This window comes from Mastigoproctus giganteus, chromosome 4 (assembly GCF_048544385.1).
Source record: "Mastigoproctus giganteus isolate SK-2022 chromosome 4, ASM4854438v1, whole genome shotgun sequence".
In the NCBI taxonomy this organism is placed as follows: Eukaryota; Metazoa; Arthropoda; class Arachnida; order Uropygi; family Thelyphonidae; genus Mastigoproctus; species Mastigoproctus giganteus.
The window spans coordinates 239,228,009-239,244,483 of record NC_143578.1 but is presented as its reverse complement, the minus strand read 5'-3'; the positions used below and the strand labels follow the sequence as shown (position 1 = coordinate 239,244,483).

The window sequence follows — 16,475 nt, the reverse complement described above, 5'->3', positions numbered from 1 at the left end:
ATTAACCTTTTCGACCTCGTAATCTCCTCCAGCTCAGTATCAGTCCAATCTATAATCTCGAAGGAGTATGTTAGTATTGGGATTTCGTAGGTGTTAATAGCTCTGACCATGTTCCTGCCATTCAGCTTGATTTTGGCAGGCTTCCCAGTCTCTCATGATATTTCTCAGTAAAGGCAGAAGACCTTAAACTCCTTACGTTCTAGCTTTTGATTCTGCATGATCCCTTATGCAATCCGTGGGCCATGCTTTTCTGTAGGCCAAATTGCATCCAGATATCAGTGCTGAACTCTTTGGTGATCCGTAATAGCTTTTGGAGTTGAGTCTCGGATGCTGCATAAAGTTTGATGTCATCCACGCTCATCAGGTGAGGAGGGTGTAGAGGTTTTTCCTCCCTTCTTTTAGGGTATATCCGTACTTGTTGTTATTGAGCATGGTAGACAGTGGGTTGAGTGCTAGATACCAATTCAGGGCAACTCTCTTGAAGATTCCCCTTCTGATGGCAGTTGATCTGGTGTGGTATTTTCGACCTTGATAGTGGTCCTCCATTTCACCATGGTTGCTTCTAGGAAGTGTTTCAGTGCTGGATTGAATCTATAGATCTTAAGTGTCTCTAAGAGCCAGATATGGGGAACGAAATCGAAGGCCTGGCTGTAGTCGATGTAGGCCGTGTACAAGTTGTGGTGCTGCTTCTAGGGTTGCTCCATAACTCCCGCGTCAATGATCAATTGCTGCTTGCATCCTTTGTTGTCTACTCGAGTAGCACAGTGGTATCGTCACTGTGCTAACCACATCGGGTGGAAAAATTCCCGGGGTCGAAACCCGTCAATGACGCTAGGAACGTTTGTAGGCTTTTTTCAGTCCTGGCTGATTTAGTCGGTCTCAAGCGTAGATAGCAAGTTGCCCTCCCACCCCCAGAAATTGGGCTTTTTCACCAAATTTTCCACCAAACAGGCAAATCGGCCGAAGAACACTCGCAATTTACAGATACAATACGCATGGGTATATGAATTAACTTTCCGGATGACCCTAATGTAATAGTTTGTTTGTTTGTTTGTTTGCATCCTTTACTCATCTGTTTACATCCGTTCTGCTGCTTGGCCATAATGTTTTGGCTTTTCAAGTGGCTGATATCTTTTTGGTCCTCCAGATGATTAGGATCGTATACATTGTTGTGAGACAGTTGATTGGTTTCTACATCACCAGGTTTGTGCTTTCTTTGTACTTAGCCTTCAGATAAATGATTCCTTGAATAAGAGATGCTGAGATTGGGTTAGGGCGGCTTGTCATCTGAGCGAACTGTTCTGCTGTGTATGTGTGTGTGTGTGTGTGTGTGTGTGTGTGTGTGTGTGTGTGTGTGTGTGTGTGTGTGTGTGTGTGTGTGTGTGTGTGTGTGTGTGTGTGCGTGTGCAGCTCTTCTTGAAAAGTCCCTTCGCAAGTGTCTGGTTTCTAAGCACTGTAGTTTGCAAAACCGAAGTCTTTTGTGGTAAGAATCCCCCCCCCCTGTGTTCATGACTAATCTGATTGCTCTTCTCTGCACTGGTCCCAAGAGATCATCATCATTCTTAAAATGAGGAATCCAGGCCTGTACGCAGAAAGATATAGTACTGAAGTATTGCAATCTACAGTATAATATTTAGTACCGTGTAGGAGTTGAAGTTTGAGAAGAGAAAATATAATTGTTGAATCGAATTTTGTACGTTCCTATTTTGATGATATATAAGAAGGAAGGTTATTCCAGGGAACAGAAGTATATGCGATAAATGATGAATAGAAAAAAATGGCTCTATGACCTTGGAGTTTGACAGTAAATTGATGCTGATTGGTTGCTGCACGTATCGCTACTTTGGAAGAGCGAGAGAGAACTACAGTAGCCAATTCAGAACAACAGTGGCCATGGAAGTATCTGTGGAAAAGGCATTCAGCCTTTTGCTCTCCAAGTGATCTTACAAGGTCTCTTCACAGAAAGTGGAGAGACCTTGTAAGAGACGCATTCCTGTGAACACAATCAAGAGGCAAGGCTCCAGAAAGATGAAATACTCCAGATTTTTGCTGATAAGACGGCGATCAGAGAGAAAACTGGATAACCAATTACTGAAAACAGTTTGGAAACCATAAAATGGAAGCTTGTTTAGAATACCTTTATGCCAAACACGATCGAAAGCCTTTCAGATATCAAGAGCAACTGCTTGTGTTTCATCGAACCTTTCCATTGAATTAGTGCATAAATGGGTAACATAAGCCAGAATATCACCAGTGGATCGACACTGACGGAATCCATACTGGCGATCGTTGATCAGATGGAAGGTTTCTAGGTAGTTTAAGAGTTGGCAGTTAATTGATTTCTCCATTACTTTACAAAGAGTAGAAGTAATTGCAATGGGACGATAATTGGATGGGAGGGATTTGTCACCCTTTTTAGGAACTGGCTGGATATGAGCAAATTTCCAAGCAGAAGGAAAAACACCTTTGGAATAAGAAAGCAAAAAAGGCGGAAGAATAGGTGTATGTTCAGGAGCACAGGTTTTGAGAACAAGTGGAGAAATACCATCAGGACATGGAGCTTCCTTAGCATCAAGATTCGTCAAAATCCTTCTGACATCCTTTTGACGGAAGACCACAGGAGGCATTGAATGGAGCGTGTTGGGAATGGTGGGAGGTGTTTTACCAAGATCATTAATACATGATTCGGAAGAAAAATGGGATGCTAGCAGGTCAGCTTTATCCTTGGCTGAAGTGACAGCAGAATCATCTGGTTTGGACAGAGGTGGGAGCAGAGATGGCAAAAGTTGCAGCCAACTAGCTTTGGCAAGAGACCAGAATGCTCGGCCACCATTAGGGCAAGAAGCAAGTTTTCTACTCTTAGAGTGTTCAAACTCTAGTTTGGACTGATTAATAACTACTTTACAATTGTTGCGAGCTTTGGTGTACGCAGAAAACGAAACTGAAGAATTAGCAACAAGCCAATTACGATATGCAACATTCTTCTCTTGGACAGCCTTAGCACATTTATTAGAAAACCAAGGTTTAAAGGACGAGATTTTAAAGTGGAGTGTGGGATAAAGGATTCCATTCCTACAAGGTTAATTCCACTGACATGATCTGAGCAAACTTTGACATCAGAAGTTTGGAAACAGTAATCCGACCAAGGAAAAGAAATATCGCAGGTCATCCCATTTTGCATTCTTGTAATGCCAAAGAACACGAGGTTGGGAATAGCCATGAGATAAAGGTTCCATTGGAGAAGAGACAATCACCAAGTTGTGATTTGAAATGCCTAAAGGACCTCTCACTTGGACCGTGTACTTAGAAGGGTTGTTTGTGAGAAGAAGATCAAGCGTGTTGGCTGTATGGTTACGATTGTATGGTAGGTTTTCGGAAATAAACAATCTTTGCAAGGTCATTAGTAATTGGAAAAGCCTCAGCATCTCGACCAGCTGTGTCGGTGTGACTAGAAAACGAAAGCCAGCTGGAGTTATGAACATTAAAATCACAAGGAAAATTACCTCACTGTTACGAAAGTTCGACTGGAGAAGGTCAAGTTGCAAAGAGAGGAAGTCAAAGAATTCCTTAAATGCCGATTCTAAGAATTCCTTAAATTCCGAAGCTACCAATTCCTTAAATACCGATCTTCAGGTAATTCTCCAGTGAGGCAAAGACAACTTAGTTGATTTCAACCCTTCTAAAACCCAATCTTGTCTTATATCTCGCAAAAAGGATTCTTCTGCTCCTATGCTTATCTTTAGTGACACTCCAATTTCTAGGCAAAAGGATATATCTCTTTTGGGGATTACCCTGACTTATAATCTCTCTTGGCACAAGCACATTACAAATATTGCTTCCTCTGCATCTAAAAAACTTGGTTTTCTCTTTCGCTCTCGGCGTTACCTTTCTTCCAAACAGCTGCTCACTCTGTATAAATCGCAAATCCGCCTTGCCATGGAATATTGTTCCCACAACTGGGGTGGTGCCCCCAAAACCTCTCTCAGGCTTCTCGATTCCATTCAGAAGAGGGCAGTTAGGTTAATCAATGATTCATCTCTAACGGAGTCTCTCCACTCACTGTCTCATAGACGTACTGTTTCTGCTGCATGCCTCTTCTACAGATACTTCCATGGGCACTGTTCTTCTGAATTGGCTTCTATAATTCCCGCTCTCTCTCTCTCTCTCTTTCAAAACGGTTCGAAGACGTCCAGCCAACATCCATTTACTGTCCAACTTGAAACCCACAGAACCAACTTTTCATCTTCCTCATTTATTCATTCAACTGCCGTTTTCTGGAACAACCTTCCTTCATACGTATTTCCTGAAAATTACAATCTACAGAAGTTCAAGTCCAATGTCAACAAATATCTTCTTTCGTCTTCTCAACCTCCAACCCAAGCACGGTACTAAGTACTATAGGTCCTAATACCTCTCGTGTTTGGGGTTTACATGAAACAAAAAAACCATCGAAACACGTTATAAACTGTTACACCAGCATTGGATATATATTTCCACTTCCAGGAGGCCGATATTGCCTGTCACAAATCCTTGCGACAAATCCGTTGTGCATAACAGAAGAAGGTTAAAAGATATCCGTAGGAATTACATATTTAGGCCAAAACAAAACCTTGAATCCAGTGAGGACGGTGAAGGAAATGCACCCACCATCAGAGGCATGTTTAAGTTCTCCAAGAAATACGCAGACTCTCGGGGGTAATAACTTTCCAGAATATCGGTAATTATCCGGGCAGTGGGAGCGGTGCACCTGACAGGCGTCCCTCGAAAATAAAGTGCCCGCGTTTACCATTAATCAATTCAAAATGCGAAAATTTTCTACCTTCCATAATATAGTCCCACTTTTACCACAATAGTTTCTGAAGGCGTTTTTTTTTATAGTTTTCTTAGAGAAATTGGACAAGGGAACCTCTCAGGTACCCCCTCCCGTCACTCTTTTTTAAACTATTAAGGATTTTGCTTGAAGAATGGAATGCTACGTTTTTTTAAAGTTTCAGGTTACTTCCACGGTAGCCGAGTGGTCAGATGCGGGTGGGTGCATAAGTACAAGAGCCTTGAATTACCGAGGTTCCAGCCCGAGACTGCTAAATACGGTGCTATTCTTGTATTCTGTCTATTTGTAAACTCCTCTGACCGATTGGTCGTCCCTGAGTATAAACAGAAAATTTATTTTTATTTATTTGTTTATCTGTCCTCTGGGTTATTAAAGCAGCTACAACCTAATCTTAAATCTTTCGAAAACAACTAAGGTTGTTTTCGAAAGACAATCCAAACTGTGCAAAATTTACATATAAATCTGACAATAAAAATGGTAGGCAGAATTTCTCCAGATGAAGAATATTTGAATGAATTCTCATGCTGAAATATACTCTCAGAATAACTAGTATATTCCACCAATTTCGATTTCTCAGTTTCCTTTTGATTGAATAGTACCCATTGAACAAGAACCATTGTGCACAAAACACCACCTATGAACCCAAGGACTTGTATTATATATGAGCTCCTCACCTTCCAGTGTCAGCAGCTGTGATGGAATTCTTACGCAAGTGTAACACAGGTTAGCAAAGAAAATGAATCCAAGCCAGAGAGTACATCTTACCTCTGTCGTCGGCAGTGTATGAGTGCCACGTAGAAGTAACGCCTGGACAGGAATGCTAAAAGTGTTCAGTCTGGGCTAGCATGGACAACAGAAAAGATTTAAGTGGCGTTCAAAGTGGTGTGGTAGTCGGTAATCATTTATTGAATTATTCTATTTGTAAGTGAAGTTTGTCCACCGTCACCAGAGATACCCAATATTACTTGCGATTTTGAAAATGACAGACGTGGATTTGAACAGAATACAGTAAACGGACAAGTATAATTCAAGAAAGAACATGCATAGAAGTTATTCAATGACTTCCACATAAGACTCACCACACTTTGGATTTTCTTTCAGGGTATGTCCAAGGACTGTTCAAGTTCAAAACACTGTTTAGTTCGTTTTTTTCCAGATTTCAGAGCATCTTTCTAATCTCTTCTCTATATAATAGGTGTCGTGTTTCCCTCTAGATGGTGTACAGATCTTATTGGGGGATCACGGAAAATTTGACAGTCTTCCCAAAATTAAAAACCCTTCCCTTTCCCAAAATTAAAAAATCCCAAAATGTTAGATCAAGTGAGTGAGCTGGAAACGGTAGTCTGTTCCTCTCTAAATGGGATGGTACCGAAGCGATGTCGTAATCAGTTGAGGATGGAATAAACATCATCTTATGGGACGATTAGCTCATTGATGAATGGAATTTCTTTGGACAAAGCCTAGAGACTGAAATTCGCTAAATCAGGGAACTAAACAATTTCACTAACTGTCCAAAAAATTGCTAACCAAAATATCACTGAAATCACGGATGGAAAACAAAGGAAATAACTGGTGTATCGAAACAACCATCAAAAATACACAATGAGTGGACGACAAACGGAGAATGCTCGAAAAGAAAGATGCGGCAAGAAATTCGCATCTTTCTTTTCGAGCTCCAACAGCTGCAGTTCGGCTTGGCAATCAAAAGCTGGATGATGGAATGGTCAGTCTCGATCTGTATTTCCTCAGACACTTACTGGAATACGTACCACGTGGTCTGCGGGGTGTAATTTGGGTTAAAAGATGGATCTAATTAAAATATTCCATGGCTTTTGGAGGGATCATGCAGATCTTCTTGGGGCTTTAGATCAGTCTATCCGGATGCCCTCCAGAGAGAGTATCCGGAAGCATTATCTGATTACGTAACTAGGTATTATTGCAAGCTGCGTACCAGCCAGCAGTAATAAATATTATAAGTCAATTAATATTCTAAAAATCTCATCTAACCAGGAAAATCGATCACTGCTATACTCACCTATCAGACTATTTACAGCAGCTTCAGTATACCAAACACAACAAATAAATAACTTGGCAAAAGTTCTTTATTGTGAACTACAAGGTTAGAATTAAATGCTTTATTGCCTTGTGGATTCAACAAGGAAAGCCAGTCAGCCTGAAGTTATCAATAGCAATCACATGATCGCCTCCTGCGATAGTATTGGCCCTGAAACCAATCTGCAAAACACAGGAGAAACACGTGGATTAAAATTACCCTAGTTTAATATTAGCTGCTCAAACATTTTCGTAATAAAGGATTGTAAAAAATTCTGGAAAATCGCACTTACCAGGGTTGAATCAGTTGTCATATCCACTTCAGCTGAAATGTGTTGCCAACTGTCAGACCGAGTTCTTGCCAAATAAATAAAGTCTGCGGTGCCACCATTAAAGGCGCTGAAGTGATTATTACTGTTGAAATAAAGGTCAAAGTGCAAACATCCTTTCCTTGGCCACTGCGTTTGCAGCCACTCTGTTTGAGTAGCCGCCTTTTGATTTCCGAGGGTTCCTATTTCGACATACATGAAGCTACCTGCAGAACAAAACAAATGAATAATCTCGAAAAACATCTCATCATTTGGAGTTGTAACCAATCATGGTTATAAATTAAACGATAGTGGTATTTAAAATAGAATAAATTAATAAATTAAATAAATACAGGCTGATGGCGTCTTATGGGTAGATATTGTAAATCTTGGGAATCTTATTCGAGCCATTTAGATACAAATTTTGCACATTGGATGGTTGTGCTGTCATAATGAAAGAATTGCTCCCGACAACTGTTCCACGTAATTAGAAGCTACTTTCAAGACAAATATATCAGAGTCATTTCAAAACAGCAGTCTCTAACAAGAAAAGTACCCAGAGGGTTTCCACAAGGTTCTGTCTTGGGACCCATCATCCGGAATATAGTCTTAGATAGTTGGTTACTTCGCAGTTTTGATAAGCCACATGCAATAGCATATGCCGACGATTTGACTCTCACTTTGCAGGCAAATCTCGAATCTCTCGCCAACATGGTCCTCTCTGATCTCCTTGCTTGGGCAGCCACTAATAAACTGAGTATATCTCCTTCAAAGACCAAGATGATGACTTTCAGGGGAAATTTTGATTAGACCTCCGCTCATTAAAATTAATGGCCGTTCCATCCCAATGGTTCCACAGTTCAAATATCTCGGAGTTATTGTGGATGACAGATTAAATTTTTTGGGCCACGTCAACTATCTAACTTCAAAGATCAAAAAGCATAACACTCCAATCAGAATCACCAAGACTGAATGGGGATTAAATAGGAAAACTCTTTCCCTATATTACAAGGCTGTGTTTGTCCCAATGACCACGTACGCCTCTGGAGCGTGGTTTCACAGGGCAACAAACATCAAATTTAAAAGTAAACTAATCACACTTCAAAGATCTATGCTCCTTTCCATGCTTCGCGCTTGCAGGACAGTATCCTCTGCTGCACGTAGGTCTTAGGAGGTGTGCTTCCAATGGACCTTCACCTCGTGTACAAAGGTCTCTGCTACCAAATAAAACAGAATTCCCACTGAAATTCTTGGCATAACTTGTAATATAGATGCAGATGTGAATCAAGGAAAACTCAGAATATGGAAAAATTTGATAAACATCTGGCAAACCAGATGGAATACCAGCCAAACTGGGCATGTGACACGAAACTTTATATCAGATGTTACCTTTGCCACAGGAAGAGATGTTAAGAAATGGTTCAGTCCTAGTCTGTACTCTTCATACTTAATCACTTGTCGCGGATCCCTAAATTCAAAATTATTTCAATTCGGCCTTGTCAACTCACAGCTTTGCTCCTGCGGGTCCGAGGAAACTTGGACTCGTGTGATTTATCATTGCTCCAACTACAATGACCAAAGATCAACAATAAAATCTTATTGTTGATCTTTGGTCATTTGCCGAGGGAAATGAAGCTATATTCGTGGGAAATAAAGAATCCTTTCAGATATTTCAAAGATTTGCATTAGAAGTATTCACAAAAAGAAAAGAGATGTTGGCTGCTCAATCTCCTGCTTCTTCTACAACTGTCGGACCGCTGGAAAATACACCTACGTCATCTACAACAAACTCTTAAACTTCCGACCACTACCTTATGTGAATGTTAACTGTACAATAGGCTTTTTGCATTTATCTAGAAATGTTATCTATATTATAAAATGGATCTACTTGCCTGACAGGATGTACCTCAGATACAATACTTGTTATGATATTTCTCTTTTCCCAGAAGAACTAATTTCAAACCAGAATGACTTTTCGATAGGACTCATCCGACTGGACTACCTGATTGGACTTTACTGGCTGCACTTACCTGACAATACAAACTTGCCTTCTCCTTCCATGGATCGGAGTTTTTATTTTCTGTTTCTCCACAGCTCCTAAAGGGGCAGAAATTGTGGCCTCGCGAGGGGAACTCTTTTGCAGGTATCCAGGATTTGAGTCTCCTGTGGTACGGGATTGCTGGAATTCACTGCTTTCTCCATATGGACTCGAGATTATTTATTTAATTTTTTTTTTTTTTTGTTGCACTGTTCATTTTGAAATTTCACCATATGCACTCGAAGATTCATGACGTGCTTTTACAAACTAAAAACACCATTAAAATTCAGAAATTTTAAATGTATAAAAAATAGTAAATTACTTGTTCTTCCTCCAAGAGTTCCTTGTCCATAAGACCAATTCACTTCTCCATTAATATTCTTAGTAAAACCACACTCGTCTTCTTCGAAATCGCAGGTGACATCGGGCATCACAGGAGGATCGGGGACTTTCACACCTAGAAACAGAAGTTCATCTGTAAATGCAAAACATTCAAAGCAGTAACCCAATGATATAACTATAGTGGATTATTTGATCTGTCAAAACAACTTTTACAGTTATACACTCCAGCCTAAAGGTTTGGGATCAGAACGTAACAGTTTTCATCAATGCTTTCGAAATGAGCGATGATAATGTGCTGAAGACTCTCAGAAGTCTTCAGCACATTATCATGAAACGTGATTCCAAACTTTTAGGAGGGACTGCATCTAGGGCGGGTACACTCTAGGAAGGATAATTGCACATACCCGGGACACACTGGTACATTGCATTCACACGTCTGATATCACTTGCGCTCATTCCTGGCTTGCGTAAAATGCTTGGTAATGCTCTCCCACTTTTGGCCTCCATGGTGAATGACTTCCCATCCTTTGAGAAGGCAGTGTTATGATACAACATTACGGAATCGAAATCGAAATCGTCTATCAGTATGTTCATCCACTCTTGCCTTTTTTTAAAGTTGTAAGCGTCACCTGAAAAAATTATAAAAATGGATGTAAAAACACTCGCATGAATTTCATTCTTCATTAATATCCGGATGTTGATGGTAATGCTGCAACGGAATCAATGGATTTTTCCTTACTCAACAGATGACGTAAAATTGATTGAAGAAGTCGATTCTCACCATCTTTGATATTATTCCAATGAATTGTGAGGTACTCGTCTCTGTCGGATCTGTTTTGTTCGTGGTCAAACCCTAATGCGTGTAGAAGTTCGTGGGTCACTGTCTGCTTCCAGTAACAACCACCAGCTAGTGAGAGATCTTGTTGTCCAGTTTGCATTCCTAAAGGAGAATAACATCTGAAAGCAAAAGAAAACAGAAACATGAGTATAAGAGAAGAGTACTATTAGATGAAAGGAGAAACAACATTTTCAAACAGCTTGCATGATTATTCTATAAGAAAAAAAAAACCTTTTTCTTTGCATTTAAGTAGTCTGTTTTTAATACACAAAATGTTGAAGTGTGGACAAAGATATTTACCCTTTTATGGGCTTCATTATTATATAGTTGCTCTCTGTTGTTCTTTTTATGAACCGAACACAAGTGTGGTTATGGATGTCTTCGATGCTCTTCATGATGATATCAGTACGGTGAGCTAAAAACACAAAATATATTATATCTAAGGAAAGTCCAATAACCATTTCAAAGTCCAATAACCATTTCAGTGAATTTAAAACCAGTTTATTAAGAAGCAGAATTTGCAAACCATGTAGTCCAGCCTTCTTCATGTCGATACACACAAAAGCACAAATACAAAACTACTCTGTATTCCCCCTTATAATTTAATTTAAAATAATAACCTTTCTTAAAGAAATTTGCAGAGTTTCAATCAGAAATAATTCACTTACAAATTGAGGAATCAATGACGTATGGGACAACTCCATTTGGCCAGTATCTCTTCGGGTCCACAATGGCGTTCCTATCCTGAAAAATGGGTGTTGTTTATGGATTGCGTAATCAGAGTCCATTATTATAACAATCCAGAACAAGAATACTTACTCCATGTGGCTCAATACCAGCAATATCTCCTTCGAACAGATCTGCAATGAGATTGAGATGTTTCCAATGATTCTTAGCGACCAAAAATAACCGGGACATTATTCTAAAACTCAAAGAAGAAAGGAAACAAATGCATAAAATAACTTTGTAAAATTAAATTTAAGTGAAGATAGCTTTCTTTTGAAAATACGAGGGGTGATCATTTAATTCGCGGATTGGTGCAAGATTTTATATTTACCACTCGAACTTTCAATAACTGCAACTAAAGGCATTCTTCCAGATCGCTCCTGAGCAGACTGTTTGCGCATGCCAGTACTTGTCCAGTTAGCATTGCAGAGGGTTTTTCTTAGCAAGGTGTCACTGGCGATTTTTTGAAGGAAGAATCATGTCGGACATACAGATTGAACAGCGTTATGTAATTCGTTATTGTGTCAGACTGGGCTTAAATGCATCGGAAACAGTTAAAGAGATGAATGAAGCTTGTGATAATGAATGTCTTGGTAGGATGGCCATGTTCCTGTGTGACCGGTTTTGCCGGTGTGAAGTAGTTTCTCCACGAAGACAATGCCAGGCCCCATACGACTAATATTTTGCAGGTAGTGATCAATGCCATAGGTGCCGAGGTCCTGCCACATCCATCTTATTCACTGGACCGAGCCTCGTGTGATTTCTTCTTGTTTCCGCTTCTGAAGAAAGCTCTGAAAGGCAAGCGTTTCGCGTCTAACACAAAGATGGCTGCAAAGCCACAACAAAGCATTTCGAAGCCTTTTGGGAAATGGCTTGCAAGAAGAATTTAATGCGTGGGCGACAGTGTGTAAAGTTCAAGGAAGAGTATTTCGAGAAGGAAAAATCCACAGAAAATTCAGATGATGACAATTAAGACAAGAGTCCACGAATCCATCTCAGGCTAGGTTTTTTTCTCTTTCTTTCTTTCATTCGCAAAGACTGGTAATATTCGAAAATAGAAACAAAATTATTTTATAAATATTAATAAAACTGCACAGTTCGATGCCCTATCTCTGGTATAAATTAAAAACTGGAATTTTTACTCACCTGGGTTTTCCATCGCAGCTGCTGCCAGGGCCACTAAAAGAATTAAAATAAAAGAAAATGCGGTTAATATTTCCGATTATTAAATCAATTTTTTGCTATTTTGCTTATTGGACTATTTTTTAACAAACATACATTAATTGCATTTTGAGTAACCTACCATCTTCCTCTGTAGGGATTCGGTCACCTCTGCAGAGGGCTACCACCACCAGGATCAGGGAGAAGAGAGTTGCCATTTTCGAAACTTGATGCGCACCCTGGACTTCATTGCTATTTATATGTTTTGGTCCCTTGCTGATCATAGAAGGATCTGTTTAAGGCAGATAATTGGTATCTTCATAAAGCTTAATCTGACAGCAACTGGAGTTATTCCCAGACAACGTTGTGAGGGTAATTTTTCTTTGTGCGTCATCAGATATATTATCAGAATTATCTTAATGATTCAAAAAAAGATATGGTACAAAACACATACGCCGGATTCTCAACGTTCCGTTTCACTTTGATAAATGTGGTTTCATGGTCGAATAAAGTCCACAGCATGGTTGAATTTCTTCAATATTTGTTACGCTTTTAAGTTATGTGTGTGTGTGTAGCCTCGATTTCGAAATCTAGGAAGAAATAAGTAAATTGTAATACGAAAGTGTTGACTCATTAACTGTGTTCTTTAATTTGTTAAATCGCAGAGCCTGAAATGCGTGTTACATCTCAAGCGATGTTGATTACTAAGTATAACAAAATGTGGAGTGAATATAACTTTGTGGGTTAAGTGCAGTGAAGTGAAAGTAATTGCTTTTATATATTATTAGCTAATGAAGTATTAATTATTTGGCAACCTGCTTCTTTTTTTTATTTAATTAATTATTTAACCTTCGTTCAGCATCAATAGCAAGCTGCGAAAAAAAATCTTATCATATAAATACTACACCATCACAGTGGAAGCGCAATTAGCTCAGAACAACTTGGACAGGGCATCACTTTGAGAGCGGAACCAACCGATCTTGAAATCTATCAATCAGAATCACCTTTAGATCAGCACCTTCGAACCCTTCCTTAACTCCAACCGGGATCATAATGAGTACACCCACAACTGAGGCCCTTTTCAGCGTCATCTGACTGATATTATTTGGTTGGAAATGCCAGCTCTCAGATATCATATCACTAACGATGTCCAACCACAACGCCCAGAACCTACCCTCCAAGAATATTCATCGAACACCAGGCCAACCAATACTTATAGAGGATTGGTCCCGTGAATATTCATTCCCTCATGACGCTTCACTTTACTTTGTAACATCACGAGGGAAAATCTTTGTCTCCAGGTTGAACCCACCTACAAAGTGGGCAACCAAAGTATTGGCGCTGATAATGCAGCACAGATAGAGGCAAACCCCTGAAACATGGCACCCTTCATTTGCCTCTTTTTTCATCTTCTGTCCATCAGATAAACAACAAATTATCTTAGCCACTGACGTCTGGCCACTAGGAACTGTTACCAAACGACAGTGATGGCAAAGGGAATAGGTACACCACCGAAATAAACCAGGTATCTTTGAATTATATTCAACAGTGGCCTCATCTTCTCTCCACACCTTCAATACATATTCATTACAATTAAAACATACTCAGCATTTATGAAAAGAATCACACATAAGGATTGCGCTCTTGCGGCCGAACCCTCACTATTTTATGAGGCTGCGTTTATGCCCATATTTTGTTATGGCGCTGGTTCCTTGATCGTCAGGACCACCCATGTCAGAAATACACAGAAACTCCAATCAATCCAATGCCCCAGGCTACTAATCATTTAGAGTGGCTGTCTGGCTATAGTCAGCCTCTGATGGTATTTCTCATTGAAGGCAGGCTTCAAACTCCTTGTGCCCTAGCCTTTGATTCTGCATGATCCATAATGCCATCAGCGGGTCCTGCATTTCTCTAGGTCAGATTGCATCCAGATAACAGTGCTGAACTCCTAGGTGATCCATAATAGCTTTTGGAGTTGAGCCTCAGTTGCTGCATAAAGTTTGAGGTCATCCATGTACATCAAAATGAGGAGGATGTGCAGGTTTTTCCTCCTTTTTTTTAGGGTATATCGTACTTGCTGTTATTGAGCGCGGTGGACTGTGGATTGAGTGCTAGATAGCACCACAGTTGGTTCAGGGCATTCCCTGACAGCCCTGGAAGAATTACCTTCTGATGGCAGTTGATCTGGTCATGGTGTTGTCAACATTTATTGTGGTCATCCATTTCGCCATGGTTACTTCTAGGAAGTTTTTCAGTGCTGGATTGAATCTGTAGGTCTTCAGCGTCCCTAACAGCCAACTTTGGGGAACGGAATCGAAGGCCTGGCGGTAAGCGAAGGCCGTGTACAGGTTGTGTCGCTTCTTGTAGGCTTGCTCCATAACTGCCCCGTCAATGATCAATTGCTCCTTGCTTCCTTTGTTGTTTGCTCGGGTACCACGGTGGTACCGTCACCATCCTCCCCACAACGGGTGGAAAAATGCCCGGGTTCAAAAACCCGTCATTGACAGTTTTTTAACTTTTAGTTTAGGAAATTTTATAGGCGTTTTTCACTCTTGGCTGAATTATTTGGTCTCAAGCGTATATAGAAAGGTTTCCCTCCAGAAACGGCTCTTTCTTCCAGCAAACAGGCAAATCGACTGAAGAACACTCGCAATTTACCGACACAATACATATGGACGATCCTAATGTAACTGTTTGTTCGTTTGTTTGTTTGTTTTGCATCCTTTACTCATCTGTTTACATTCCTTCTGCTGCTTGGCCGCAATGTTTTTGGCCATGCAGCTGGTTAGGATCGTGTACATTGTTGGGACACAGTTGATTGGTTTGTACTTCACCAGGTTTCTGGTGTCTTTGTACTTAGCCTTCAGATAAATGATTCCTAGAATAAGAAACGGTTGGGATTGTGCTAGGGTGACTTGTCATTTGAGCAAACAGTTCTGGAATGTGTGTGTGTGTCTTCTGGTACCTATAGTTGACGTTATCTATTCCTGGAATTCCTCAGTTGTAGGACTTCCTGCTAATAGTTGTACTTCTTTCTCCTGAATCTCCCTTTCTGTCATCTCTTGTATGTCCTTGGTAATGTCAGATCCTACCGCCCCATAGCTTTGCTCTCTCACCTGGGAAAAGTGTTAGAGAGATTAATCGCTAATAAAATTACCACACTGCAGGGAGCCACAAGATCCACATCCTCTCTTCAATACGGTTTTAGGCAAGAGCTTGGATGCGAAGACGCCTTATTAGAACTTCACCACCTCATTGACATCTCCACTTCCAAGTTCGTTATGGCAATCTTTATCGATTTTGAGGGCGCTTTTGATACTTTATGGTGGGAGAGTGCCCTCAGTAGACTCCGTTCCAATCACTGCTCTCTTTAGCTTTATAAACTTGTTAGAAACTACTTTGCCGATCGCACCGTCACCGTCATCACCAAAAGCACGAAGATTCACAGATCTGTCCCCCAAGGATCAATTTTGGGTCCCTTGATTTGGAACCTAGTTCTCAATGATTGGCTGCTTAGGACAACTGAATTTCAAAATGTGCAACAACTTGCGTATGCAGATGACATTATCATTTTAGTGAGTGGAAACTCAAGATCTGAATTAGAACTCCATGCCAATTAAGTACTCTTTGAACTGCCGTCTTGGTCCTCTAAGAACAAATTAAAATTATCCCCAACCAAATCGAAGATCATGATTTTTAAACACAAATTAGACTATCGCAGACCACCAGTTGTAAAACTTGACAAGAAATCACTTCCACTTGTCCGAAGCACCAAATTTTTAGGAGTCATCATCGACAACCGCTTTTCCTTTACTGAGCATATTCAACATCTGTCTGTCAAAGTTAAGAGTTTTACCGCAGTGCTGCTCCAAATTACCAGACAAGACTGTGGACTGAACACTAAAACCCTACATCTATTTTATAATGCTGCCATAATCCCAATGACAATCTATAGCCAGCCTTTGGTTTAGACGCACTGCACTTAAAACTGTACTGCACTTAGAACTTTATTTTTATTTTTATTATTTTTTTACTTTATGCTATTCTCATGCTTAATTTCTTCGTCTTCTGCTGTTCTGTCTCCTGGGAATGACTGTGTGTGTGTGTGCTGTTGCCGGCACGGGGTTCTTTTGAATGGTTCAAAATGGGTCCTTGAGGTTTCACAGACATTCTCTC

General features: G+C 40.2%; 1 protein-coding gene across 1 annotated transcript; it reads right to left on the bottom strand.

The window, feature by feature from the left end:
- Positions 1-6,982: 6,982 nt before the first annotated feature.
- LOC150087539 (zinc metalloproteinase nas-6-like) lies at positions 6,983-12,514 on the bottom strand. Its single transcript, XM_090372522.1, has 8 exons — positions 12,439-12,514; positions 12,282-12,314; positions 10,710-10,824; positions 10,353-10,528; positions 9,976-10,200; positions 9,552-9,686; positions 7,177-7,418; positions 6,983-7,066 (listed from the first exon to the last, which is right to left on the bottom strand). The coding sequence occupies exons 1-8, from the start codon at positions 12,512-12,514 to the stop codon at positions 6,983-6,985; spliced, it is 1,086 nt and encodes a 361-aa protein (XP_090228648.1).
- Positions 12,515-16,475: the final 3,961 nt, after the last annotated feature.

Bases quoted from the DNA above. Each gene is read 5' to 3' on its own strand.
- LOC150087539 (XM_090372522.1), bottom strand. From the start codon at position 12,514: ATGGCAACTCTCTTCTCCCTGATCCTGGTGGTGGTAGCCCTCTGCAGA. The intron at 12,315-12,438 runs GTAGGTTACTCA...TAATTCTTTTAG, and splicing joins AATCCCTACAGAGGAAGATG to TGGCCCTGGCAGCAGCTGCG. The intron at 10,825-12,281 runs GTGAGTAAAAAT...TTGTGTTTTTAG, and splicing joins AGCTGCGATGGAAAACCCAG to CTCACCGTACTGATATCATC.